A 25605-nucleotide genomic window follows, 5' to 3' on the forward strand; every position below is an offset into this window, starting at 1 on the left:
CAGTGCAAGTAAAAGTTGTGAAGTTATTTTATACAGCTGATAAAGGTATAGAGAGAATTGAACATTTAAGCTCACATGAAGTTATTTTATAGCTTCATCTATTGATGCTAAAGTGTATTTATATTACCTTTATATATTTATTCAATTAAACTGCGAAATAATTATTGATGAACTAAAATTGTACATCTGTGATTGATTAAGGGTATAATAATTACATAGGCCTAAATAATATCTAAATCATACAAATTTATTATTCTAAATAAGCATCACTAAAAACTAGACGATTTTGTCTTTAAGAATCATTTGCTATGTAGTGACCTTTAATTTGGAGTAGAAACAGGTGGAGTGACTTTATCGCATCAGGCATGTGTCACTTTGCTCACAGCTGATTGGTCCAAGTTCAGTTTGCAACCTCTTACCTAAAACATAACCTGCCCCGGACCAGGTTAGCAGTGGAGCGTAAGTTACTATGGCGATGAACACTACTAAAAGCCAAACCACTTTCATGGTCCCTAAAACCCAGGGTTGACGCAAACTAAACTGAAACATAGCTGGCTAGCCACCTAAACCGGCTTCATGGTATAGGCCCCTGGTGAAGTCCACTGTCATAGCAGCAAACACAACTTAAAAAACAAAAACAAACTATACCTTTGTGGCAATGATACAATTTCTTTAGGTATGATTGATGTTAACCATTGAGACATCTACTAGTCTAAAGATTAAAAAACATAAATGCCAGAGTGAACTGTTAAAATGGGTTGCAAATTATTTTAAGGTGTCTCTGTTACAGTGTAATAATACATTTAAGTACTGAGCAATAATAATTAATTAACTAGATGTACTTACTATAGGTTTAGGGTTTGGATTAGGTTTAGTTCCATGTAATTAAGCACAATGTATAGTAATTACTACAACATGTAACATGTATTACAGACACTGTAAAATAAAGTGTTACCTTTAATGTCCTATTTCAGGTATTTTCTTTTTTTTTTACCAAAAGCTATTACTTCTGGTAGATGATTAAAATGGATTAAGTCCATTGTCATAGTGGCAAACACATCCTAAATAATAATAATAATAATAATGCATGTCCCTTAACCCCCCCCCCCCCTCCCTCCCTCTCTTCCTTCCTTTCAATAGTAATTATGACTAGACCACATGACATTTAACACATGACACATAACTTTTTAATGATGTCATGTTAGAAATTCCCATCCAAGTTCATGCTTTCCAATCGTAATTCTAGAGAACTAGTATGAACATACATGTGAAATGAAACAAAATGAATGGCCTACTTTGGCAACGAAAACACCAAAAGCCACAGGCCAATGATACAATTTCTTTAGGTATGATTGGCAGTGACCTTGTATTGAGACTAGTGTATCTTGTATCTACTAGTCCAAAGATTAAAAAACAATCTTACAAATCTTACAAATGCCAGAGTTAACTGTAAAACAGAAAGAAAAGAAAAACTGAGTTTGAATAATTTTATTTATATGGTTTAGTAAGCTAAACAAATGCTCTTCTGATGAGCATTTTAGCCACATCTGGTTGGTACATGGACACCTAGTTGGTTACTGTGTGTTTAATTCTTAAATGCACGTACAATACAGACTAGTGTGAACTCTGAAAGAAAAAGCTGTATTAACCCAAGTCAGATATCAACAACCATGCAATAGTCAGGAGGACCTCAGATCCAGATATACTGTAGTTCTAAACCGCACTGGATTACATCTGACCCAAATCAAAAATAGTGGCAGGCCACCTCTCTCCCCTGACACTAGTTTCAATGATCTGGTCTGTATTGAGTAACTGGACATGACCGCAATCTCCTCACTGCACTGCAAGTACTGTTTGTTGGGCAAATTTTGCACCAATAAAACAATAGAAAGTTCAATGAATGTACATTTGAAACAAATTCAAACTAAGACTTAATAAAACACTTTCAGAGATATGAGTGGAATTCTTGTATAAGTGGTTTATAGATAGGAGACTAACTGGGCGGACAGTACAATAATACATTTTGTGCTGATAGTTGGGGTACCAAAGCTTTAATAATGCAAACTCCTCTTTCCAACCCACAATGTGCTAAAACTTCAAAACTGCATTAACATACTTTTGTTAATGAATCATTAATTCATAGGTTTAGGATTCACTACTGCTCTATGGTACTGTTATACAGTAAGATACATTTTCATGAACGGAGGGATTTCACAAATGCAAACAGGAAAGCACACTTTCATTCTCTCTCTCTTTCACTCACACACACCAAGCAAGCAAGCGCAGACTAACTTAGTCACTAACTGAACTAATCTGTTCATTAAACAGATACCAGTGAGGATCAGGCTAGGGATTCAACGGCCTGTTAGGAGGGAAAGTGCCGGATCCGACAGTCTTTAAGAACAGGCTGTGGCTTTTAAAACACAACATGAGCTTGTCGTCATTTGAGAGTCTGTCTGCTTTTCACCCGTAACCCTCTCAAGAGCCCCTCTTCCCTCCGCATATCCGTCACACGTCACAGCCACCAGAAGCGTATGTATACGATCAGCATGATGAAGAAGACTCCACCCGCAGCTAGCTTAGCGTACGTGGAGCGAGTGTTCAGGTACTTAGCGTCGCTTCTGTATTTCTTTGACAGGCTGGACAAGTTGCTGGCCTTCGAGTCCAATGCTGAGGAAAAGACATGAAGATGTGAAGAGAAGAAATCTAAATAATACAGTACAGAATTTTGCAGAGTGATCTTAAACCCTTTCAGGCCAATGACTTCTTTAATGAATAGAGAGACTACCATTTAAAAAATTTGGGGTTGGTAAGATCTGTCAATGTTCTGAAAAGAAGTCTTTTATGCTTACGTTTATTTATGTCTGCATTTATTTGACCATTTATTTTTACAACAATTTAAAATAACTCTTTTCTATTTTAAAATATCATTTGTTCCTGTAATGGCAAAGCTGAATTTTCATCATAATTTATCTTTTGTTGCATTTATTTTAAATAGAAATATTTTGTAACATTGTAAATGTCTTTAGTTTCACTTTGAATCAATTTATTTTCAATTCAAATTTTTTTAAAGAAATGAAGTAAGGACAGTGAATAATTTAGCTGAACGTTCGCTTCTTAACTTTAGCTGAAGTGCATATTGTATTCGACATGCCTCAAAAACAGAATTTACAGATGGAAGAGAGAAAAATAGTTTCACTTTATATGTCCTGAAACGTGGGGTGGGTGGGTCATTACAAGCATTATTTACCAGATAAGGCCTCTCCCCGCTGCAGAACTTCTTCTATGTTGGCCACCATGATTCTCTGTACATCCTGTAGCTCTGTGTTGATGTTGCTCAGGTTCCTGCGTGCTCTGCTGTCGATATATGACTTTTTGGTCTTCTGAATATACGTATCTTTGGACAGAGAGGAAGACAGAATTACAAGGTTGTCTCTTGATAGGAAGTAGATGAAACTCTGGCTATTGAGAGAGAGAGAGAGAGAGAGAGAGAGAGAGAGAGAGAGAGAGAGAGAGAGAGAGAGAGAGAGAGAGAGAGAGAGAGAGAGGGCTATTACCAAACTCTATGAAAGAGTAGGGCCTGGAGACCGTAGGCACCTTCTTGCCATGTTGCTCGTGAAACTCTGCCTGCAGATCTTCCAGATAACCGAAGGCTAGCTTTTTAGGAAACACGGCCTCACAGAGAACCAGATAGCAAACGCCTTTCTCTATGACGTAGCTTTGAGAAGAGACACATTTTATTAGCAATGGGTTTTAGTTAGCACATATTTTTGTGTGTAAATCTTGAAATCACCACTTTTACCAACTTATTATGAAAAGGAAGAGAAAAGTTTTTCTTTATTTTTCTATTTTTAGAGCTTTGGTGTGTTAACTTTTCTCTTCCTTTTTGCAACTCTTTGTGGTTGAGCACCCTCATTGAGCTTTCTACCCACTGGATGTGTGCACTGCGCACTTTGTGTTTGAACCTACTTATTATGACCTACTATTTTATCAGCATCAGTGTAGTTTTAATATATTGTACACTTACTGAAAAGCCATTGATCCAGCTTCTAAGGTGCATCGATTGGGACTCTGTTCGTTTAGTTTGCGGAAGAGCTGTTTGGCTTGGCTCTGATATTGCTGGAGGTCTCGACCCATCTAAGAACAAAAGTGCAAATTTAATAGATAAAACACTTAATCTTACACTGATACATGATTTGACTCAATCCTCTTCAGAGGGATTTCACAAATCTAAAGGTGAACAAACCTTTTCACTTCCCTTCATGGCAGCATGAAAGGAGGAAACGTAAAGATGTTAGACCTTAATCGAACGGCTGCTGTAAAGGTAATGAAACTGCTGGGCACCTATTAGACACATTAAAACCATTTGGAACAACTCTACAGAATTATTTCCAAATCTACAACAGCCCAAAACTTTGTCTTGATCATCTAAACATCAACAACAGAGTTTTTACAAGCTAAAAATGAGAAACAAAGGAAATAAGCTGATTTTTGTATATATTTTGCAGCAAATACATAAAAGATACTTTGCATCAGTTTATGGACAATTATAGCAGTTCAGCTGAACATAAAAAGTTACAGGTCAATCAGTCAAAAACAATACTGAGCGAAAAGTGACAAGCGAATCACATACTCTTTTTGTTGAAAGGGAATAGATCATTTTAATTTACAATTCTACAAGGTCATATCTGCCTACATAGCTCTCTGGATTACAGAAATAGCACATACGCACAGAAATATAAGTGAGAAAATTCTGTCATTGTTTGCTTGTCCTCAAGTCATTCCAAACTAGGGATGATTTAACATACAATACCATTACAAGAGGCACTTCACACTATAACGTTAGTCTCTTCTTCCTCACACAGATGTCATTTATTGTATAGGAGATGTGAAGCCCCTGGCCACTACACTTTATGTTTTAAATTGTACAGAAAAATAGCAATGAGCATTCTGCAAAATATAGACACTCATTTTGTGTTACGTAGAAGAAAGGTATAACCTACAGGTTTGGAACAATATGAAGGTGAGTAAATGATGACAGAATAAAATTAGTGAATTATCCTTTTAAATATAGTGATTTTAAATCCTCATTGCATCGCAGTCGTTATTGAATGAATGTACAATTGAATTTTTGGGGAAATGTGCCTGAAACCGTTAATTTAGGTTTTATCCTAAAGTGCTTGACTATAAACGTATACAAAATCTATATGGAAAAAGAAGCCAATGTTGTGATTAATGTAATAAATATGTATTTAAAAAAAAAAGGGAAATACTGCAAATTTAGTGTTTATATGATATTTAATTATTATACTGGCTTAATGTAATATAGACAATGTTAAAAATAATAAATATACATTCAATAATTAAAGTAATTTGAAAATGAATTCAGAAGGATAAAATTATGAAAACAATTATCAAATCTTTTTTATGATGTTAACAACTTATTTGCTTGTGTTTTTAAACTATTCATTTAAAAATAAAAGTTAATATATAACAGGGAGGGTGAAGACACACGGAGTAAAACAGGTGCGAGTTCAGATCAAGACAGAAGAGGGCGCTGTTACTGATCAAAAGCACTCAAATTATACGGTTACATCTCATGATTAATGAACCTTCTCTCTGTGTGACCAATTACAGCTTTCAAAGTGAGAATAAACGATGGAGACGAATATAATTATAGTAAATATACTAATTCCAAATAAAGTATTTCAAATTGATGTAAACACTACGACGACGAATTAATGAAATATGAGCTAATAACTGCCAGGTTAAAAACTCTCTGCTGTTGCGGATTACAATCCCGGGCAATTATACACCTTTAGAAGAAAACGCAATGTTTTCAGGGCATTGCTCTTTGATTTGTCACATCTACAGCACACATAGGCCTAGTGTACATGATATAATCTGATAAGTCACTGAGCTCATACCTGCTCATCCTCCTGCATTGAAGCGGCCAGCGGCAGTCCATCCGCCAGCCGCGCGATCATTGTCAGCAGCACCATTTTACTGTAATGTCAGATTTACACACAGCAGGTGAATGTGGAGCGGTTAACAGCTGTGAAAATGTCTGTGTCTGGATTACAGCTTCACAACACTCCTCCGGAATCCGTACACTACGCTGAGCTGGCCGGAAATACGTGAATATTCGGCGTCACCTTATTATTGTCCTGCAGCGTTTTACTTTTTTAAACCACTATCTTTGGTTCCGCATATGATTGGGAATTATATATGATTATATGTTGCTTTTGGATTACATAAATTATTGATTTAGATCTGAGATATTTATCTAATATTTTGCCTGAGTTTTCACCAGTCTACCGGGTATATTCTTTTACTGTCTGGGTATAACGTCCTATTTAACCATAGACAGTAAAATAAATCTAAATCTAGAAATATCTAACAAGAGTTGACACCAGTATGAACATGCCTTAGAAAAAAAAAACATTTCTGATGTGCATCTTGAGACAAAACAATGGCACATTCATATTTTAAGATATGTCAGTGCAAGTTGCTTTCAGTTAAAACAGCTCAAACATGCATTTTAATGTGGGACTAGGTTTACCTTGTCTGTGAAACCGGGAATATATGTCCACCATGGAATATTTATTCCACACACAATTTTACATAAATATATTTACATTCGTTTTCCGACATAAAATAATAGCTGAAACAAAATAAATAAAAACAATTATGCAATATGTGTGTGCCTACTGTATTTCAGCTCCACAACATCACTGAGATTTTAGCCTAACCTTAGATCTTGAACTCACCTTAGGCAATATTTAAAAATTGTGGCCCTTTTTATTTTGACTCTCCCAAAGATCACATCAGTTGCCCATTATATGTTCAACATCTTGAAAACAGATTAATAAAGTGTTGTTGTGTTGTGATAAATCATAACCCAACAACTCCATTTAGTTATTAATCATTTTTCTATTTCTATACATACGTCTGCCATGTGAAAGACATTAATGGATACATTTCCAAAAATACCAGAGGAAGTGATGGGTACATCAATAGGTGGAGAGGAAAAAGTATAAACGGGTTAAATTTGAGATGTCATAGATGTTACACAAGATGTGTATCTTGTAAAAAAGTAAAAAGTGTATCCACAATAGTGTGTCCAGTTTAAGAAGAACAGTCTCTAATTTGTATTCAGACAGCTTTTTCTAGAGGAAATGTGGTCATGACTTGAATTTTAAATGTTTCGGTTGCAGACACTTTAGCTTCCTTTACTTGGCATTCTCACTGGGATGAAATGGCACGTGTTGTTTCCTGCAGCTGCAGCTGATAAATGTTGTGTGAAGTCAGCACTAAAACCACTCATTAGGTGATGATAGCACAGTCCAGTGTGTCCCCAACCCTGAAATACTAGTGAAACATAACATACCACCCTTACACTGTTTCCACAGGTACTTGAGACTTTCATACAGGTTTGGAGTGTGAGTAAACAATAGCCAGAACCATTAACAGAATTTTCATTTGTGGGTGAACTATCCCTTTAAGCTAAGCAAATATTACGGGGTCTTCAATGCATGAGGTAAATCCTAAGGCTCTCTAACAATAAAGTGGAAAGGCTAGAGAAAATATGGTAAGAACAGTCAAAAAATAAAAAGCCACTGCTGACCAAACTCATGAAACTAGAAATTTCAAATAAAAACAGGCAGTTTTCAGGCTATTATGAGGTTGAGTTAGAACTTCAAAGGAATATCTTGCATTGCATTTTTAATAATAATCTTTATTCAGTTAATTTCAAGATATAAAAAATGTCCCTTTTTGTATGCGGAAATATACAAATCTGAAAACATAAGAAACTTTTGTTTCCTGCTAATGGTCCATTTACAATTACATCAGCCAAAAGAGTGTAATTATTACAGTATTAAAGAATATGTATATATAAAAACAACAACGTGTGTTTTAACACATGTAAGCATAAGACAAGAAAAAACAAAACATACAAAAAAACGGATTTAGTTATACAAGATGCAGTACATCAATGGTGTAAAGACATCAGTAACACTTGAGGATTATTCTGAAATCTTTTGGGTAATTCAAGTAGGTTCATTAAAATTGCTAGTTTCATTGTAATGTTATAAAATATATAAAGTAAATGCTACAGATTTAATATATGTGTTTACAACTAAATGAAACATTAAAAAAGGAAAATCAAGTATAATGTATGAAATTAAAAAAGCATGCAAATATAAGATACAGTACATCAAAATACTGTAGTGTAAAGAGTAACGATACAAACCATTTTTTTTTTTGCAATTTCATGTAGGTTCACTGAAATTTCTACTTGTGTTTTAATGTCTCTGAGAGAAGTCCTTGATTTTCTGTGCTATAGCCTGGGCCTTTGAGACGGGGCACGGCAGCAGCGGGAGTCGGGGAGGACCCAGCACTAACCCTGACACTTCACTCATCACCTGCTTATTCACGCCCACATCAAAACCTGCAGAGCATACATGATGAAATAAATGTAATCAAAAGCACCATTTACACAACAAACACAAAAGCAATGTCTTACTAACACCTCACAGCTGTACTGGGAATACAATACCATTCAAAATTTTGGGGTCAGTATAATTTTATATTATAAAGAAATTAAGAATTGTATTCGGCAAGGACCCATTAAACTGATCAAAAGTGACAGTCAAGGCATGTATAATGTTACAAAAGGTTTCTATTTCAAATAAATGCTGTTCTTCTGAACTTTGATTCATAAAAGTATCCTTAAAAAATGTGTCACGGTTTCCAAAAAATTATTAAGCAGCACAACTGTTTTCAACATTGCTTAAAAGAAAAAAAAAAAAAAAATCAGCATATCATGTGACACTGAAGACTTGAGTAATGGCTAATTACATTTTTGCTTTGCAATCACAGGAATAAATTGCATTATAAAATATATTAAAATAAAAAACGTTATTTTAAATTGCAATAATCTTTCACATGTTTTACTCTATTTTTGATCTAATAAATACTGCATAAGAAACATTTGAAAGGTGCAAAACAGTTAACTCACCAAGGTTCTTAGCAAATGTGATGACCTCCATAAATTCAAGCTGTAAACAGAAGCAAACTCATTAACCTGAATATTAATTCATTAACCTGAACACATGCTGATGAAGTAAAAACAGTCCAAAATCACAAAATGAGAAATGCACATGGGATGAATGATTTACCTGCAGGGCTCTGGACTGTATGTGGTTGCTGTTATCAAAAGCAGAAAGCATCTGGTTCACTAGGAGTCCGAGGTAGTTATATGTGCTGGAGAAGATCGAGAGAGTTTTGCATGGTCTTCAGCAGTGCATTATTTACAGGTTCAGTTTTTTAAGCTACTGTTTTTCAATCAAATCAGCCACAGGAAAAACTGAATGATACAACAGCCATGTTTCCATCCACCTACTTTTATGCAAATTTTGGGATAATTCATTAAAAAATGCTGGATGGAAACATAAAATTCTGTGCAAAAATTCTGAAAATGTAGATAAAAAAAATGTATGCGCACAATAGAGGTGGATAATTTCTTTTTTATCAGACAAGAACACATGCACATAAACTATGATGGAAACACATTTACCAAATAAATCTCTCGATGAGCAACAAAAACTCATGTGACTGCCTCAACAGAGGATGTGATTGGATAACTGCACTAACCAGTGAACCAATTACATTGCACAACATTTCAAATGTTGGTTTGATCATTCTGAAATGTCTGAACCAAAGTCTGTCATCAGAATGATTTGGTATAATGAAGTTTATAAAGATTATAGATTATATATAGATTTTTTTAGATTATAAAACTTTGCCTGTGAGCTCGGAGTCATTTATGATTTACAAAAAAACAAAAAAAAGAGCCATGGTGGTTGCAACAACTTCCATTTTAATTACAGATATTTTGCACCAATTTTCCAGAGAGTGATGATTTTGTTCACTTGAACACATGGGATGGAAACTGTGCTTTAGTTTTATGAGATATTCCAATTTTACACAGAAGTTAAATATGCAACTTTGTATGGAAACATAGCTAATGTATTATCAGGAACAAAAGCGACACCACAGATAGAAAAACAGTGAAAGGACAGGCATTTTTGCCAACTGAGGCCAGAGAAAGCGTTGTAAGATGCCATTTGATGTTGGCACTCACCTTCCTACTGCTCCATGCACACCTAGTACCAAAGCTCCCAAGAGTTGCTGTGTAGCAAAGTGTGAAGTAAAACATTTAAAATCAAAACCGCAAGTTATATAAATATGACACTAGCAGGAAAAAATACAGTAGGTGATTTCATACCTCATCTACTCCGAACAAGACAGACCAGTTATGGGACTGACAGTAACAGACACACTGTCCGAGATCCCTCAGGTCAGTCCCGCTGTATTTCACTCCCTGAAATGAGGGGATCATCTGCTCTATCCCATTTAGCACATCAGCTGCCTCCACTGAAGAAAAAAATAAAGAGGAAACAGAGACTGAACCACAGAGACTGAACCACAGTCGGAAGTCAATCTATCACATGTGAATCTGACTCATTCAAAAAATGTAGTACTGTGCCATTCTAAGGAATTTACAAAGTTGCTATTGTTTTGACTGCCAGTAATGATGACAACATGGGGCTGCACTTACATTCAACACCGGTCATGCCTGGAATATGATAATAATACATTGGAATATCTGGAGCAGAGGTGCTCACTTCCATTATAAACAACCTCAATGCATCTGTGAAAAGAGGAACGTCATTTGTTTTATGAAAATCATACAATAGCACATTTGGTAATACCTGTAACATAAGATTAATTAAGTAGAGTTTTAAAAAAGGGGGTTAAAACCTGCATTAATGGGTTTGAAAAAGGAAGGAGAGATTACTGCTATGCCGTCGGCCCCTATACTGGCGGCATGCCGAGCCTGAAGGAAAGTAAAAAACATCCAGTCAGCATTTTAAACGGTCACGAGGAGGGACCTAGCTGTTTATCTGCACGTGCTGTAACACAAATGGATATGGGAGGAAAATATGTGTGCGGGACTGCTGTTATGAAAATGGAAGAGTACAAAACAAAAGTGGTATACGCATGAAAGATGCAGATAATGCATGTGAATAAAAGGGGATCTGAAGCAGTGTGCTCACCAGTTCTTGAGAGTCTTTTATACTCATGCAGCCAACATGAACAACCACTTGCTCAAGCCTGAACACACACATACAGTATAAAGAAATTAAACATCTGGCAAGGGCAACTTCCATGAGAAAAAAATAATAAAGATGTGTATTAGGGTGTTTCCTAAACTATAAACAACTTTGGCCTTGTGAACCTTTAAAAAATAAACTGTCCACTTTGCCCCCTAACAGTGGACATGCTTATTGCATCACTGGAGAACTGTGTTATTTTTGCCATTTCCCCCTGAATCATCTTTAAAATGTCCACCACATATGCGGCTTAACTGCTAGCAACACCACAGTCATGAAGTTGATTCACAGCCAATACAAGCATTCTGTGTTGGAAATGATAATTTTGGGAAAAATGGCCAACTCATTTCATCTCGCTAATTTCATAGGTAGAAATGGATGTATCCTAAAACACACACAATTACATAAATGTTTACACATTTCATACAATTTGACATTATTACTCATTAGGAGTAAAACTGCTGATTGTGGTGGAAATGTAAAAAAGTATGTGAATCATTTTCAAACTGAGTATGATTTTTTTCTTTCCCACTTTTTGTTTAGATTTTTATCGTTTTCAAATAAAAATTCATATTTCAAATTTCTTATGATGGATTTGCCTATTGTAAAATGGTATGTCTTGGTCAGCAAAATCTATACAAGAAATAAATGTGAGTAGTAGTAGAAAATAAATGATGAAGGCATAGTAAACAAAATGCTTAATGTGCCTGTCAAAATTCAGTTACTTTTATAACCCCTGGGACAATCATAACCCATAGCTGAATAAACATGCTATAACTCACTTGCCCTTTCCATGTTGGCACCAAGCTGCAGCAATCTGCTTCCTTTCGTCCACAGTTAGAGAACAACCCTCGCCTGTTGTGCCGTTAACTACCAAAAACAAAGTGGTTTAGAATAGATTACAAATAACATAAATGACAAACATGCTGCCCTATTCCCCCAAATCTTTGATTAAATTGATAGGTTTGACTTACCAAACACACTCTTGACATTCTGTTTTTCTATTAGGTAATCAATGTATGGTCCAATTACAGATAGATTGATCTCCCTAAAAACAGCAAAAGTTGAATAATATCAATGACCAAATCACTGCACGCCAGCTATGATTGCGTAAAGATTTTATTGAGGAATGAAGTATTTCACCCTTCTGCAGTAAGTGGTGTGAATGTAGCTGCCACGAGACCAGTGAGTTTTTTTACGCTTCGAGACATCTCTGCATACACAACAACGAGAAAACGTCAATATGTATTATTAAAACGTCAAAGCTTAACGTTACTGACCAATTCCATTGACACGACAAGTCATACATGTAATGCAATCAGATTTTAAATGGGTCCCGAAAAGTCTCAAGTTCTATTATTTCCCGACCAAATACATTTGAATTCATTCCACAATTAAAAGACAGTCGCTTACCTTCCTTTTTCATTGGCTAGAAGCGTTCAACTCGGGCACTCGCATAGACAGTAGGGCACTCGTTGTACTGCTTAACGTGTTTGTACATGACGTCACTGCACGATGCAATCATGTGATGCATGCTTACCAGGAAGTAACTTCAGCACTTGTTGTTGCTACATCTTGAAAGGTAAAATACTGTATGTGATAGACTTGGCAGTTCCTTTTTATTTTTATTCAGAGGACTTGTATGCATTATATTAAGAAATGTGTTGTTATGAATTATAATGTTTTTAAGCAGCAATGATACGACGTGTACTTTCAGAAAGAAATATATCTTCTTTTGGGATTTTTTACTATTCATATTTTCATTTCATTATATTTGTAATGTATTTATTACAAACGTAAAAAGTTTGCATACAAGGCATGCTAGGAACTGTAGTTTCTGCACCACACCGTTTACGGGGCGTGTACGCTCGGCGCTACCCGGATGCGGATGTTGTCGTCTGCCCGTAAGACGGGTGATGATCTTCATTCACTCAGCGATTCTGAGAGACCTCTGGCCCTTTGCATTACACCTGACATAAAATAACTATTACGAGGAATATTTTTATTTGTCGGATTCTGGGATCTGAATGGACCATCTTGTCACTCGTGGATGATCGAAGAACAGATTTAAGATGTTCTTTCCGCTAGTTACAGCAGCGTTTCTACCACAAAAACATATGCCCAGTGGTGCCGAGCTGTCATCGACGGGTTAGCCGGCGAGCTAAACAACAAAGCGTGACGGGGTTAAGAATTCTTTTTTCATCAAATCATCTTGACAACAACATTTCGCTGGATATTTTATTTTTGAATAACGCCGTAGCATTTTCTACATGGGTTAAACTTGTTTTAGTGTCACGAATATGGGATTGGGACCCGCAAACTATCTTAACTAATTTCAATCAGTTCTAGTGGAATCAATACGATGCGCTCTCTCCTTCTTTCTGGGGTTGCAAACTGCTGATCGTGTCACCCATGGTGATGGTTGCTATTAGAGTCAAAGCATCTTTTCCCATGGCCCCATCTGGAGTTCTTCTCGAGCCTGTCTCTGCTGGGGATCTACAGTGATGTAATTTTGTTGTTGTTTTATAACTGATACTCAATAGAGAGTAGCATGCCGATGTGTCATATGAGTGCCAACTTGTTATCAAGGTGACAGTCAGGTGTGGCAACAGCTGCTGACTGACCAACACTAATGAAAAGTGACTTGATCGCTGGTCCTTCCTTGGTCATTTGTAATAGACACTAAACGCATCTCAGAAATGCACCAGAGCTGCATTCATCCAAGAGAGACGTTTAGATAAGAACAGAAACTATACAGTTATTGAGCTGGAACAGTGAATGTATTCAAATTCTGTGGGTGTTACTGAATCACATTTTTTACATTCAATTTGAAAATGATGGACCAGAAGTGGAACTCTAACTTGGTGCTAAATAAACATATCTAAGGCAGGAAAGAGTTGCCTTGGGTGTCTTCATCTACGTGAAGGTTTGAAGCAGTCCGTTGTGAGACCGGTGGATTAGAGCCGTGCGGATGCTTCATTCTGCAACTATGTTGCCTGCTTTTTTGCTGCTATTTTTTATGGGAACCTCCATCAGGTTAACAGAGACCATGGGCAGAGATGAGAGGAACAAACTGAGGTATGTGTCTATGTGAGGACACATGTGAAAATTTGAATTGCTTGCCATATGAATGATTCAAAATTGTGTTTTTCTTAATTTAAGAAATGCTTTTGCTTCTCAGGAACCAAGTGGTGGAAATGTTTGACCACGCTTATCAGAACTACATGGTATGTACACAGTGACTAATAACTTTTGACAGCTGGGTACACAAGGAAGTTTTAATCCTACTTTTCCATCAGCATCCAAAGTTATGTGTGTAATTTTTCTATGTTAGTTTTTTTAATGTTGAACGAAGTCGCTTATGTTCATCTAAATAAATGTTTTCTATTGTAATGTATTTTAAAATATAATTCATTCCTTTGATGGCAAAACTGAATTTTCATCATCATTACTCCTGTCTTCAGAGTCACATGATCCTTCAGAAATCATTCTAATATGCTGATTTCGGTCTTCAAATAAACATTTCTTATTATTATCAATGTTGAAAACAGTTGTGCTGCTTAATATTTTAATATATTTTTGTGGAAACCATGATACTTTTTAAAGTATCTTTTCTTTTATGATAGGAAAGTAAAGCATAACAGCATTTATTTGAAATAGAACATTTTTGTAACATTATAAATGCTTTACTGTCACTATTGACCAATTTAATGCATCCTTGCTGAAAGTATACATTTCTTTAAAAAAAATGTGACTGCATTTCTGGTCATAATTTATTTTCATGTGCCGTTGTTACGGTGTAATTACACAAATAAGTTCTGAGTAATATTAATTATTAACAAACTTATTAAAGGTTTAGTATATTATTAAGGTTTGGCTTGATGTTAATTGCATGTAATTAATTATGCATAATTTACTGTTATTACACACTATTCACATGTGTAACTACGGCACATTTTAAATAACATTTCTTTCTATCGAATTTTGAAAATGTTTTTTTTTTCTACATTGAATGTCAGTAGGGTCCAGTGTTGTTTTGGACCCCACTGACTATCAGCGTATAGAAAAAACTGTTGAAACTTTCTTCAAAATATGTTATATAGAAAAATTATATAGATTTTAAACAGAAAGGTTTATAGATTTGGAACATGAGGGTTATGTAATGATGCCCTTGATTTTTTTATTTATGGATAAATTATCCCTTTGACATTGCTCATTTGCCAATAAATGTTCCTGACAAAAAAACTAAACAAATAAAAAAAACAGGAGTGTTGCGGGGATAGGGGAAGGCAGATTAATGTTTGAGAGAATGGCATTCTAATTAAAATTGGTTTCATCTGATTTCATCTCTGTTTTTTTTTCTTTCATTTTGACAGGACCATGCCTACCCTGCAGATGAACTGATGCCTTTGACTTGTCGCGGGCGAGTGCGTGGACTAGAGCCCAGTCGAGGGGATATAGATGATGCTCTGGGGAAGTAAGTCAGTTGGAGATGTGTTAAAATTCATCTTTATTAATTTATTTAAAAGAAACGTTTTCCCGTTTCCGTCAGGTTCTCCCTCACCCTCATCGACACTCTTGACACTCTTGCAGTGAGTAACATCTCAAACAGAACTTGAAACCTCTTGCAAACACTCATATTTACAGTTAAGCCCAAAGTTATTTGCTTATGACCTGTTCTGACATCTCACAGCTGTTAAATAAGACGGTGGAGTTTGAGGAAGCAGTGAGGAGAGTATTGAAAGATGTACGGTTGGATAATGACATTGTGGTGTCTGTATTCGAGACCAATATCCGGGTGCTGGGGTGAGTAAGACATCTCTGTCAAGAGGTTCAAGGTGGACTGACGTGGTAAAAGACTGCATTTAAAATCTATCTAGTAAATTGTGTCTGTTTTGCTTGTGTAATACTTTACTGTTCTTTTAGTGGACTGCTGGGAGGCCATTCTATGGCCATCATGTTGAAAGAAAGTGGGCAAATGCTCTGGTACCAGAATGAGCTGCTGCACATGGCCAAAGATCTTGGACTCAGACTGCTACCTGCATTTAACACCAGCAGTGGCCTGCCTTACCCTAGAGTGAGTGAAAGCATGCATGTACATGCATTGCATATGCAATATGATTGATGAAATGTCATGATGAAAATATGTTGTACATGAAATGTTTTTTTGTTGTTGTTTGTGAGCATTTACCTTTATGCCTATACAGTACACACACCCACAATTTCTGTTGACCCGGCTGTTCTGGGCATTGCATTGGTTTGTTGCATGTCTGCCTTAGGGAAATTAACTCTGTGACATTCCACAATGGCTGCACGTGTCATCAACAGCATGAAAGCCCATTTCACAGTTGCTGTTAGTTTATTTTACAGACATGCAGTTACAAAGCATTCTCAACTTATTACATGTCTCTCTGGAATACCTGATTCTGATTGGTCTATCACAGCATTCTGCAGTTTTTTTTTAATAATGATCGCTAAATGGAATAATGTCTAAGGAAACAGTTTTCATGCATAGAGCTATGTTAATTTAATATACTTGTGTTATATTCCGCAGCTGCTTTATTCTCACATGATAAAATAATTTGGTAACACTTTATAATAAGGTTTCATTTGTTAACATTAGCTAACATGAACTAACAATTAACAATACTTCTACAAAGTTTATTCATCTTTATTAATGTTAATCTCAACATTTACTTAATGCATTTTTAAGAAAGGTTGTATTTGTTAACATTAGTTATTAATGCACTGTGAATTAGCATGAACATGACATTTTTTTTAACTAACATTAACAACAGTTAATAAATGCTGTGAAAGTATATTGCTCATTGTTAGTTCATGTTAGTTAGTGCATTAGCTAATGTTAACCCATGAGACCTTATTAACGTGTTACCAATAATTCTTATTTAATAGTTAAATAACCTACTTTAATGTAATTTTGTTAACTTTAATGTTAATTCCCCTTTTTGATTTGAAATAATAAATACTTTTATTTAGCAAGGACACATAAAAATTATGATTAAAAGTGACATAATATTTAACAATATTACTGTATTTTTAATCAAATAAATGCAGCCTTGGTGAGCAGAAGAGTCTTCTTTCGAAAACACACACAAAAAAAACCCCACCGACCCCAAACTTTTGAACAGTAGTGTGTATTAAAATAAATCCTGCTGGCGAATATTCTGTGATAAATCCCCTTGATTATGACTCTGATTAATGATTGGCTGCATTTACAGGTGAACCTGCGTTATGGAGTCCGTGGACCTGAGACCCGTACAGGCACCGAAACGGACACCTGCACCGCCTGTGCCGGGACAATCATCCTTGAATTTGCAGCCTTGAGCCGCTTTACTGGAGACCCTACATTTGAGGTAAAATATTACAATGGCTTGCAAAAAATTGTTGCAAATTTGAACTAATGTCACTTTTGTTGCGTTTCTGAAGTTATAACATTCAGATATGTCCTTATTTAACCTCTAGAGAAATGTTTGAAAACCTTGCGTTCTGTATAATCAATTTTGACCAAAGCATTTAAGGTCACCAAGCTAGTAGTAACACTGATTGTTTTGTAACAAACTAACAATGGAGCACTGACGTCATTTCAGCCTAAAGTGTTGATTCCTGGAATGTTTGTACTCATTCAGTCTACAGAATTACAACATAGATCTCTTATGACATAACTGTGCCATTTGTAAGACACACACATCATTAGCGTTAGCCATTGTGTTGTGCACTATGACAAATATTATGAGGTCAGGAATGTTCTCATTTTGTGTGGTGAAAGAGAATTACAATTGACCCTTCGCAAAGACCCGCCCCCCTTAGTTACTGTCGCTATGTCCGACAAGCTACGCCGCTCTCACGCACACACCATGTTCTCACGCAGTGAAAAATACATCGCGGATCAGAGAGGAGACTGACAATACAGTACGCTGACAGGCACTGACCAGGTTACTTTTCAGTTACTTTTGATATGAAACATATTAAACAAAGTCTCACCTTTCAAATTTGGTAATTTTTAAAAAGAAATTTAAACAATAAATACCGTTTTGTGGCTCTTTAATGTGTCGTGACAGATCGCTGTAGAGCCTCAGTTAAAGCTGCTCGTGAACCGATCATCTCTTCCTTCTAGTTAATTTATAGCATCAAATAAACATGAATGAACATAAGGAGGAATGTTGTTTTAACCGTGGAAAGGCGTCAGTATATTCAGTTTTTCAAGTTCAAATCCTCCTATGTTAATCTACTAACTCTCCTGACTGCTTTGTCAGACAAAATGGCGGATGGCGAAGTATGATTGGTCAGATTACCTGTCAATCAAGCTCCCTGTGAAGGGTCAATTACTAAATGTATTATAAATAGGCCAGTATTTAGGTGTTAATGTTTCATTGTATTGTTCGCAGGTTCATGCGAGAAGGGCTCTTGACTTCCTTTGGGAAAAGAGACAGAGGAACAGTAATCTAGTGGGAACGACCATCAACATTCACTCAGGAGAGTGGGTCCGCAGGGGTGAGGCTAAACTATAATCAACAACCCACCCAAAACATAAAACAACTGTGCTCATATACAGACTAATAAGGTAAAAGTCAAGTCAGAATCATGAATTTTTTTGTCATTGTTCCCTTAACAGACAGTGGAGTTGGAGCAGGCATAGATTCCTATTATGAGTACTTGATGAAGGCTTATATATTACTGGGAGATGACCAATATCTGCATCGCTTTAACACTGTGAGTATCACTCATTCTTTTGTTAAAGACATCATAATCTCCTTTTCAGCTTGTGTCCCCAAGCCGTCTTATTTTTCAATGCCTCTCTTCTAAACACCTATCATATTTAGACAACTTTGCTAATCCAATCAATCCCAGACGGATAAAATTAAGTCCCACCCTACGTTTTTTACAAACACCATTTTAGATTTACTTTAAAGAGTACATTTTGAATTAGTATTTTTTAATTAATGTATTCATTCATTTCTTTGTAGACTGGAGTAATTATGTATTTTGAATTATTATTTTTATATTTATTTTATTACACATTAGTTAATTAATAACTATTTATTATAATTATTTTAGATTGAATTGTAATAGTTTTAATTATTTTTATATTCCATTTACTTGTTTATTTTTGTAGACTAGAGTAGATTGTGCATTTTAACATTTATTTTGAATTATTATTTTTTTATTTCTTTTATTGCTCTATTTATTTATAATTGTACTATTTTGTATTTATTTTATAATTGATCATTCATTTTATTCAGAATAGAAACCCTGAAACATGTTGCCTGTAATTGTAGGGTCCAAAATAATTTTTCATACTTAATCTAATGTGACTCGCATTTTAGCTTTGTCTGCCATGAAATAACCGGTCTCTCATGTTTCTGTATTCATGACTTGTGATCGTTTGACATATTTTTCAGCACTATGCATCCATTATGAAATACATCAGCCAACCACCTCTGCTACTGGACGTCCACATCCACAAACCCCTGCTGCCAGCCCGCACCTGGATGGACTCCTTGCTTGCCTTTTTCCCAGGATTGCAGGTGAGAAATCAGTGAGGTCATTGTCTCTCTGAGTTTGCTATGAATATCCAAACATAAGCGTGTTGCTCTTTGCAGGTTTTAAAGGGAGATATCCGGCCAGCCATAGAGACGCATGAAATGCTTTATCAGGTTACCAAGAAACACAACTTCCTTCCTGAGGTAGATCCTCTTTTCAGCTGTCTGTCTTTTGAATATCATCACGGTCTGTGGTTTATAAACTCTTGTTGACTGCCCTGCTCCCTCACGTACTGTCTCGCCAGGCGTTCACCACTGATTTCAGGGTTCACTGGGCTCAGCACCCCCTGCGGCCAGAGTTTGCAGAAAGCACTTACTTCCTTTATAAGGTACAACTGCGTTCTCAAACAAATCTCAGTACAACATGTCCTTTACTCTCCATCATGTTCCTTTATATCAACCAGCAAATGTGACCCCATTCACGCAGCATTGCCCCTGCTGAGGTGCATTCGACTGTGTATTTTCATGTTGTAAACCAGGGAGACAATACAAATGATTAACTGTGAATTTCCTCTGAAGGCAACCAGAGATCCATATTACCTGGAGGTGGGCCGCACCGTACTGGAGAACCTGAACCGATTTGCTCGAGTTCCCTGTGGCTTCGCTGCTATGAAGGATGTGAGGACGGGAAGTCACGAGGACCGGTAAGAGCTGGAGTTTGTGGATAGTTAAAGAGGATGTTGGTTTATGTGGTATATTTTTGTACAAATAGTTTGAGTGGATTTTGAAAAGTGAGCATTTATGAGTAAAGAGTGGGTGGCAAGCTGTCTCACGGCATATTTATTTCCCTTCATCACCACCCACATGTTTCAGCATGGACTCGTTTTTCCTGGCGGAGATGTTTAAGTACCTGTTTCTGCTGTTTGCTGAGGAGGAGGATTTGCTTTTTAATGTAGAGGACTATATCTTTACCACAGAAGCTCATCTGCTGCCTCTTTCCCTCTCTACTGCCTCAAACTCACAGCCGCCCCCTGTTGTCAACAGTATGGTACTGCACACAAGCACTATAACAGTTCCGCATGCCTTTTCAAGTCAAGTCAAGTTTTCAAGTCATATTCCTAACTATTACGTAATACAAATAACAAAGCTTTTTTAACTGGTTGTCTACTTGTTTCTCTAATAAAATGTTGATATAATATCTTTCTGTCACCCCAAGGCCGGAGAGGAGCTTGATGACTCAAATTTTGAGTGGACTTGCCCTAACACCCGCCTACTCTTTCCTGATCCCGCCTTCCCACGCAATCTCCGTGAACCAATCCGAAGTGCAGTGGATAAGAGTTGTCTGCGCCCGACCATTCATCGGTGAGAAAGTGATATAAGCAGCTGGACTATGTTCAAATAGCATTTTATATAATTATACATATTATGTAATTTTTATATATATATATAAAATTAAGATTTTGTTGAACTCTTATGCTTACTAATACTTTTATTCAGAAAGCATTCAATTGATCAGAAAGTGACAGTAAAGACGAAATGTTATAAAATAATTCTATTTATAAATAATGCTGTTCTTTTTAACTTTTCTACAAATCTACAAATCCTGAAAAATGGTATCAGGGTTTCCACCAAAAAAGCAGCAAAAACACGTTTCCTTCATTTGAAAATAATATGATTATGAACCATTAATAATAATTAAGCACCAATAATAATTGAACACTGAATCATGATATATGAATGATGATAATAAATAAATACAGTTTGTAATTTTTATATTTTAATATAAAAAATGCAGACGGTCTGGTGGAAATTACAGGAGATTTTCAATAAAACTTTGTTTTTTCATCTCCCTCAGAGAGCCTGGTATGGGCCGTCCTCCTCTTAGGGCTCAAGACTTCATGGCCAATAACCCCGAACATCTGGAGCTGCTGAGGCGGATGGGTGTGAGTCTCATCCACCTCAAGGATGGCAGAGTACAACTGGTTCAGCACGCAACACAGGTACTATACAGACCTAGATATAAGAATTTTACTCTATAAGTTGTATTTCTAATCTATAGATTGAAACTTGAATCCCTCTCTACAGGCGGTGAGTGCAGTTGCTGCAGAGGACGGCATGCGTTTTATGCAGGAAATGATGGAGCTCTCCAGCCAGCAGCAGAAAGAACAGCTTCCTCCTCGAGCTGTTCAAATTGTGTCGCACCCCTTTTTTGGTAGAGTGGTACTGACCGCAGGCCCTGCGCAGTTTGGAATGGATCTTTCCAAAAGCAGTTCTGGAGTGAGTATGAATAACTGTGACCTTTTATTATGTACTTTCTCAATTTTTTTGGGCTATTTCTGTGCTGTTCTGGGTTAACAAAGGGTATCATTTTTTTAACCATGCTACATTGTGTATTCTGTTCTCTTTTTCCCTCTCCCTCAGGTGCGTGGGTTCGTAACCGTAGCGGAGCCGTATAACGGGTGTTCTGAGTTGAGTAACGGTGAGATTGTGGCAGGCCGCATCGCTCTGCTGCAGAGAGGCCAGTGCATGTTTGCAGAGAAGGCTAGGCACATTCAGAAAGCTGGGGCCATCGGAGGCATCGTCATCGGTGAGAAACGTTTAGGGAGTCGACCATTAAAGGGATTTACTCAGCCTCAAGTTGTTCCAAACTTGTATGAATTTCTTTCTTTTGCTGAACGCAAAAGAAGAAGATATTTTGAAGAATGTTGGTAACCAAATAGTATTTTTTTTTCTCCATACTATGGAAGTCAATGGGGGTCCATCCATTGTTTGGTGACCGACATTCTTCAAAATATCTTCTTTAGTGTTCAACAGAAGGAAGAAATCTATTTATATATATATATATATATATATATATATATATATATATATATATATTGTATTTTCAGTTTTCATTTAAGTTTTAGTTATTTTGTTATGTGATTCTTGTAAAATTAAACTTTCATATCTTTTCCCATTTTGGTCCATTTCCCACTTTGGTCCAATTTAGTACTTCTACTTAAGTTTTTTTTTTTACCTATAATTTATTGATTCATCTTTGCTTTATTTCAATTACTAATTCATAATAACAATCATTAACAATTTCGTACAGAATAAATCAGTGTTAGTATTTATGTGTCTCTCTTTTTGTTTTGTCACGTTTGTTTAGATGATAATGAGGGCAGCAGCAGTGATACGGCCCCATTGTTTCAGATGGCGGGAGATGGTCGGAGCACTGATGATGTCACTTTACCACTCCTCTTCCTGTTCCACAAAGAGGGCAACATCCTGTTGGAGGCTCTAAAGGAGTACAAGGAGGTGGAGGTGCTGCTCAGTGATAAAGCTAGAGACAGAGGTGAGACACATTGAGGCATGAGAAAAGATGGTTAGTATGTGAGAAAGCACTGTGAGGTTGTGCATGTTGCATCTTCAACTTTCATTCCTTTCTAATTATTCTACCTTTATTACTCTTTCCCTCTGTGTTTGTAACCGTTTTCTCTTTCCACTACTTTTCTCTTTTTCCCTACTTTCCTACTTTGATGAGCAGAAGCTATATTTAAGGGAACAGCCCTCCCGGGCACCCTGTTGGATGGCAGTAAGTATCCCTCCTTGGGTTACCCTTCATGCAGTGAACACCATTGATTTTATGGTTCTAGTTATGACAGAAAGATTGTACTTACGAGTTGAACACACATGAACGCTACCACAAAGTCGTAATTACGACTAGGAAATTCTGAACTTTCTTTAAGCCCAGAGTTTCTTAGTTGTGGGTGGCAGTGAGAATTGATGGTGGACGCAATAGATGCAGAGTCTTTATTGACAGTACATTTTTCCGTTACAATAAAACTATCTAAGTTACTACTGTAGTACTGTACACTTACAATAGAATATATAATAATTCAATTTACAGCACCTTGATAAATTGAACAAAAGCATTAAAAAGCAAAAACAAACCTAATGAGCATTTTTTTGATTCATCATTTTGTAGAAGTAGAGTTAAAAATCCTGCTACATTGCCATCTTGCTCCAACCAAAGCGACTTGAATTACGACTTCCCAACTCGTAAATACGAACTTCCCAGGAGGATTTGAACACACTCAAGCCAAGATTATGGACTTCTATTAGCGTAAAATCTGTATGTTCCTTCTTGCTAACAACATCAAATTTTGATGACGATTACCATCATGCTCCACACCTAATGTGGTCCGCTAGGTTTTGCCTGTGATGTGTGATAGATATTAGGTGGATTTCTTGTGGTTCATTCAACTGACCTCTTTTTCAAGGTACAGATGGAGCAGAAGAAGATGACAGCTCCACAGAGGAGAAAGACCACAGTTGCTCCACTTCCTCAGAACCTGTTGACCAGTCACAAGACACTACTCAGGAACTGACAGCAGAAGACTCAGTCGTTGGGCAAGATTTGGTTCAGCCAGTGGAGGGACTTGGAAGTAACGTCCCTGTGGACGTAGGGGAGGAGTCTGCGGTGGACAGCGACTCCGGCAGGCAATCAACGGACTCGCTGATTGCTGATTGGCAGGAGGACTTGGAAGCGTTTAAGCAGATGGAGAAGGATGAGCTTTGACATTCCCCTCCATCTCGGACTCCGCTAGCATGTCCCAGCCATAGCACAGACTGAGAAAACAGTTCTGTCGAATAGGGACAATATATCAGATAGGCGTGATTAAGAACTCTGACTCAAAGAGCTCATTTTCTACGGCCAGTTCTCAGGGGCTTCATTCTGATTCACACATATCCGGTTCTCTTCATCTGAACGCTGACAAACTGTATTCCAGATTTCACCCACACATTACAACTTATCTCTTTCTCTACATGCCTAGGGTACACAATCACTCCTGTTTTTATCTTCCTTCTAACAAATGGTTTCTCTGATTATTGAAGTGCAGGCTTAAATCATCAGTGCTGATTAATCGTCTGAAAGACGGATTAATGCCTGGTTTAACTGTGATGATTTGCTTTTTCCAGTAGGATTCATATTCGGTTCTTGTCTCAGTTTGCAGGATCTGAAAAGAAAAAAAATTGAGATCCTTTATGAAATGGTATATGCGTATGTATGAGTGTTTGTATGTATGATTAATGTTTTTAATTAGTAAGAGAATCAGCCTGGGGCTCTCGTACAAATGGGACCCAAAGTTCAAAAACGCTTCTTCCATCCTTCCACATTAAGTATTTAACGGTCTTATACATTCAGTCCAGCTTATGACTTTACGATGAGGTCAATGTTTCAAAGAGTAGCATTAAAGGACCACGGATGACAACTTTGCATGTCAGTGACAGACTTTTTTCCCAAGGATGAAGGAGACATGTGAAGCATCCTAAAGTATCCGCCAGAGGACGCTATTGCTCGCAGTAGCTAATTAATTGACTGGGAGACCATGCCAGGGGGCATGAAACGTGATAAGCTCAATAAAATTGATTGAAAATTTTAATATAAGCCTTTTTATTGGATAGGCTTTCTATCACATGTGTGATATTTATGAAGAAAAGCGGGGACTTGATTACATTTTAGCTTTATGAAAGTACGTATTTTATAAATTAAAGCAGTAGTAAGGCTGTTGAATCGAAGTGCAAGTGTAGAGTAAAACCACTCAACTTGGCTGCTGAAAATTCAGCTTTGCTATCACAGAAATAAATTAAATTTTAAAATATGCTTAAAATAGGAAACAGTTTATCTAAATTGTAATTACATTTAACAATATTACTGTTTTACTAGTTTTGATCGGATAAATTGAGCCTTGGTGAGACTTCATTCAAAAACATTAAATATTATCGACAACTTACCCAAACTTTTGAAAGGTATACGAATACATGTAGATGACAAATTGTATGTTTACTAGTTTACCGTAGTAGTGAGCAAAACATATATATATATATATATTTATATAAACATAGCCTATATATATATTAAAGTAATGTTGCATTATAAA

The 25605-nt window shown here is 36.5% G+C and overlaps 3 protein-coding genes across 7 annotated transcripts; 1 reads left to right on the forward strand and 2 right to left on the reverse strand.

Moving 5' to 3' along the window:
* Positions 1-1473: 1473 nt before the first annotated feature.
* Positions 1474-6158, reverse strand: sec22bb (SEC22 homolog B, vesicle trafficking protein b). 3 transcript variants are annotated; one of them, XM_077224471.1, is made up of 6 exons: positions 5928-6137; positions 4247-4344; positions 4028-4137; positions 3558-3718; positions 3251-3397; positions 1474-2670 (listed from the first exon to the last, which is right to left on the reverse strand). In XM_077224471.1, exons 2-6 carry the CDS (start codon positions 4262-4264, stop codon positions 2516-2518), a joined length of 591 nt encoding a protein of 196 aa, XP_077080586.1. In that variant the 5' UTR covers positions 4265-4344; positions 5928-6137; the 3' UTR covers positions 1474-2515. The 3 variants fall into 3 exon arrangements, with proteins under 3 accessions (XP_077080586.1, XP_077080587.1, XP_077080584.1); XM_077224472.1 differs by lacking the exon at positions 4247-4344 and having other exon boundaries at positions 5917-6158; XM_077224469.1 differs by lacking the exon at positions 4247-4344.
* Positions 6159-7717: 1559 nt separating this feature from the next.
* npl (N-acetylneuraminate pyruvate lyase (dihydrodipicolinate synthase)) lies at positions 7718-12778 on the reverse strand. The gene is made up of 12 exons (XM_077223504.1): positions 12594-12778; positions 12324-12393; positions 12155-12228; positions 11963-12050; positions 11124-11181; positions 10828-10903; positions 10625-10717; positions 10292-10440; positions 10148-10194; positions 9183-9267; positions 9023-9062; positions 7718-8452 (listed from the first exon to the last, which is right to left on the reverse strand). The coding sequence occupies exons 1-12, from the start codon at positions 12604-12606 to the stop codon at positions 8307-8309; spliced, it is 939 nt and encodes a 312-aa protein (XP_077079619.1). The 5' UTR covers positions 12607-12778; the 3' UTR covers positions 7718-8306.
* On the forward strand, positions 12698-25107 carry edem3 (ER degradation enhancer, mannosidase alpha-like 3). Of its 3 annotated transcripts, XM_077223500.1 has the most exons (21): positions 12735-14258; positions 14362-14407; positions 15557-15657; positions 15733-15772; positions 15874-15986; positions 16107-16257; positions 17420-17554; positions 18587-18692; positions 18814-18911; positions 19601-19726; positions 19802-19885; positions 19987-20070; positions 20261-20385; positions 20555-20729; positions 20898-21043; positions 21537-21681; positions 21767-21958; positions 22103-22268; positions 22830-23015; positions 23208-23255; positions 23944-25107. In XM_077223500.1, exons 1-21 carry the CDS (start codon positions 14152-14154, stop codon positions 24240-24242), a joined length of 2673 nt encoding a protein of 890 aa, XP_077079615.1. In that variant the 5' UTR covers positions 12735-14151; the 3' UTR covers positions 24243-25107. The 3 variants fall into 3 exon arrangements, with proteins under 3 accessions (XP_077079618.1, XP_077079616.1, XP_077079615.1); XM_077223503.1 differs by lacking the exon at positions 23208-23255 and having other exon boundaries at positions 12698-14258; positions 23950-25107; XM_077223501.1 differs by lacking the exon at positions 23208-23255 and having other exon boundaries at positions 12708-14258.
* The last annotated feature ends 498 nt before the right edge of the window (positions 25108-25605 follow it).

The sequence above is a fragment of the Siphateles boraxobius genome, unplaced genomic scaffold (assembly GCF_051911475.1).
Source record: "Siphateles boraxobius isolate OS27281-9 unplaced genomic scaffold, OSU_SipBor_1 9, whole genome shotgun sequence".
NCBI classification, from domain to species: Eukaryota; Metazoa; Chordata; class Actinopteri; order Cypriniformes; family Leuciscidae; genus Siphateles; species Siphateles boraxobius.

Excerpts from the sequence above, each read along its gene's own strand:
- sec22bb (XM_077224469.1), bottom strand. The coding sequence starts at position 6,002 with ATGGTGCTGCTGACAATGATCGCGCGGCTGGCGGATGGACTGCCGCTG. Across the intron at positions 4,138-5,927 it reads CAATGCAGGAGGATGAGCAG|ATGGGTCGAGACCTCCAGCA; the intron begins GTATGAGCTCAG and ends TTTTGTTCTTAG. Across the intron at positions 2,671-3,250 it reads GCGGGGAGAGGCCTTATCTG|CATTGGACTCGAAGGCCAGC; the intron begins GTAAATAATGCT and ends TCTTTTCCTCAG.
- npl (XM_077223504.1), bottom strand. Across the intron at positions 12,051-12,154 it reads GAATGTCAAGAGTGTGTTTG|TTAACGGCACAACAGGCGAG; the intron begins GTAAGTCAAACC and ends TGTTTTTGGTAG. Across the intron at positions 10,195-10,291 it reads TCTTGTTCGGAGTAGATGAG|CAACTCTTGGGAGCTTTGGT; the intron begins GTATGAAATCAC and ends TTTGCTACACAG.
- edem3 (XM_077223500.1), top strand. The coding sequence starts at position 14,152 with ATGCTTCATTCTGCAACTATGTTGCCTGCTTTTTTGCTGCTATTTTTT. Across the intron at positions 15,773-15,873 it reads ACACTCTTGACACTCTTGCA|CTGTTAAATAAGACGGTGGA; the intron begins GTGAGTAACATC and ends GACATCTCACAG. Across the intron at positions 23,256-23,943 it reads GGGCACCCTGTTGGATGGCA|GTACAGATGGAGCAGAAGAA; the intron begins GTAAGTATCCCT and ends CTCTTTTTCAAG.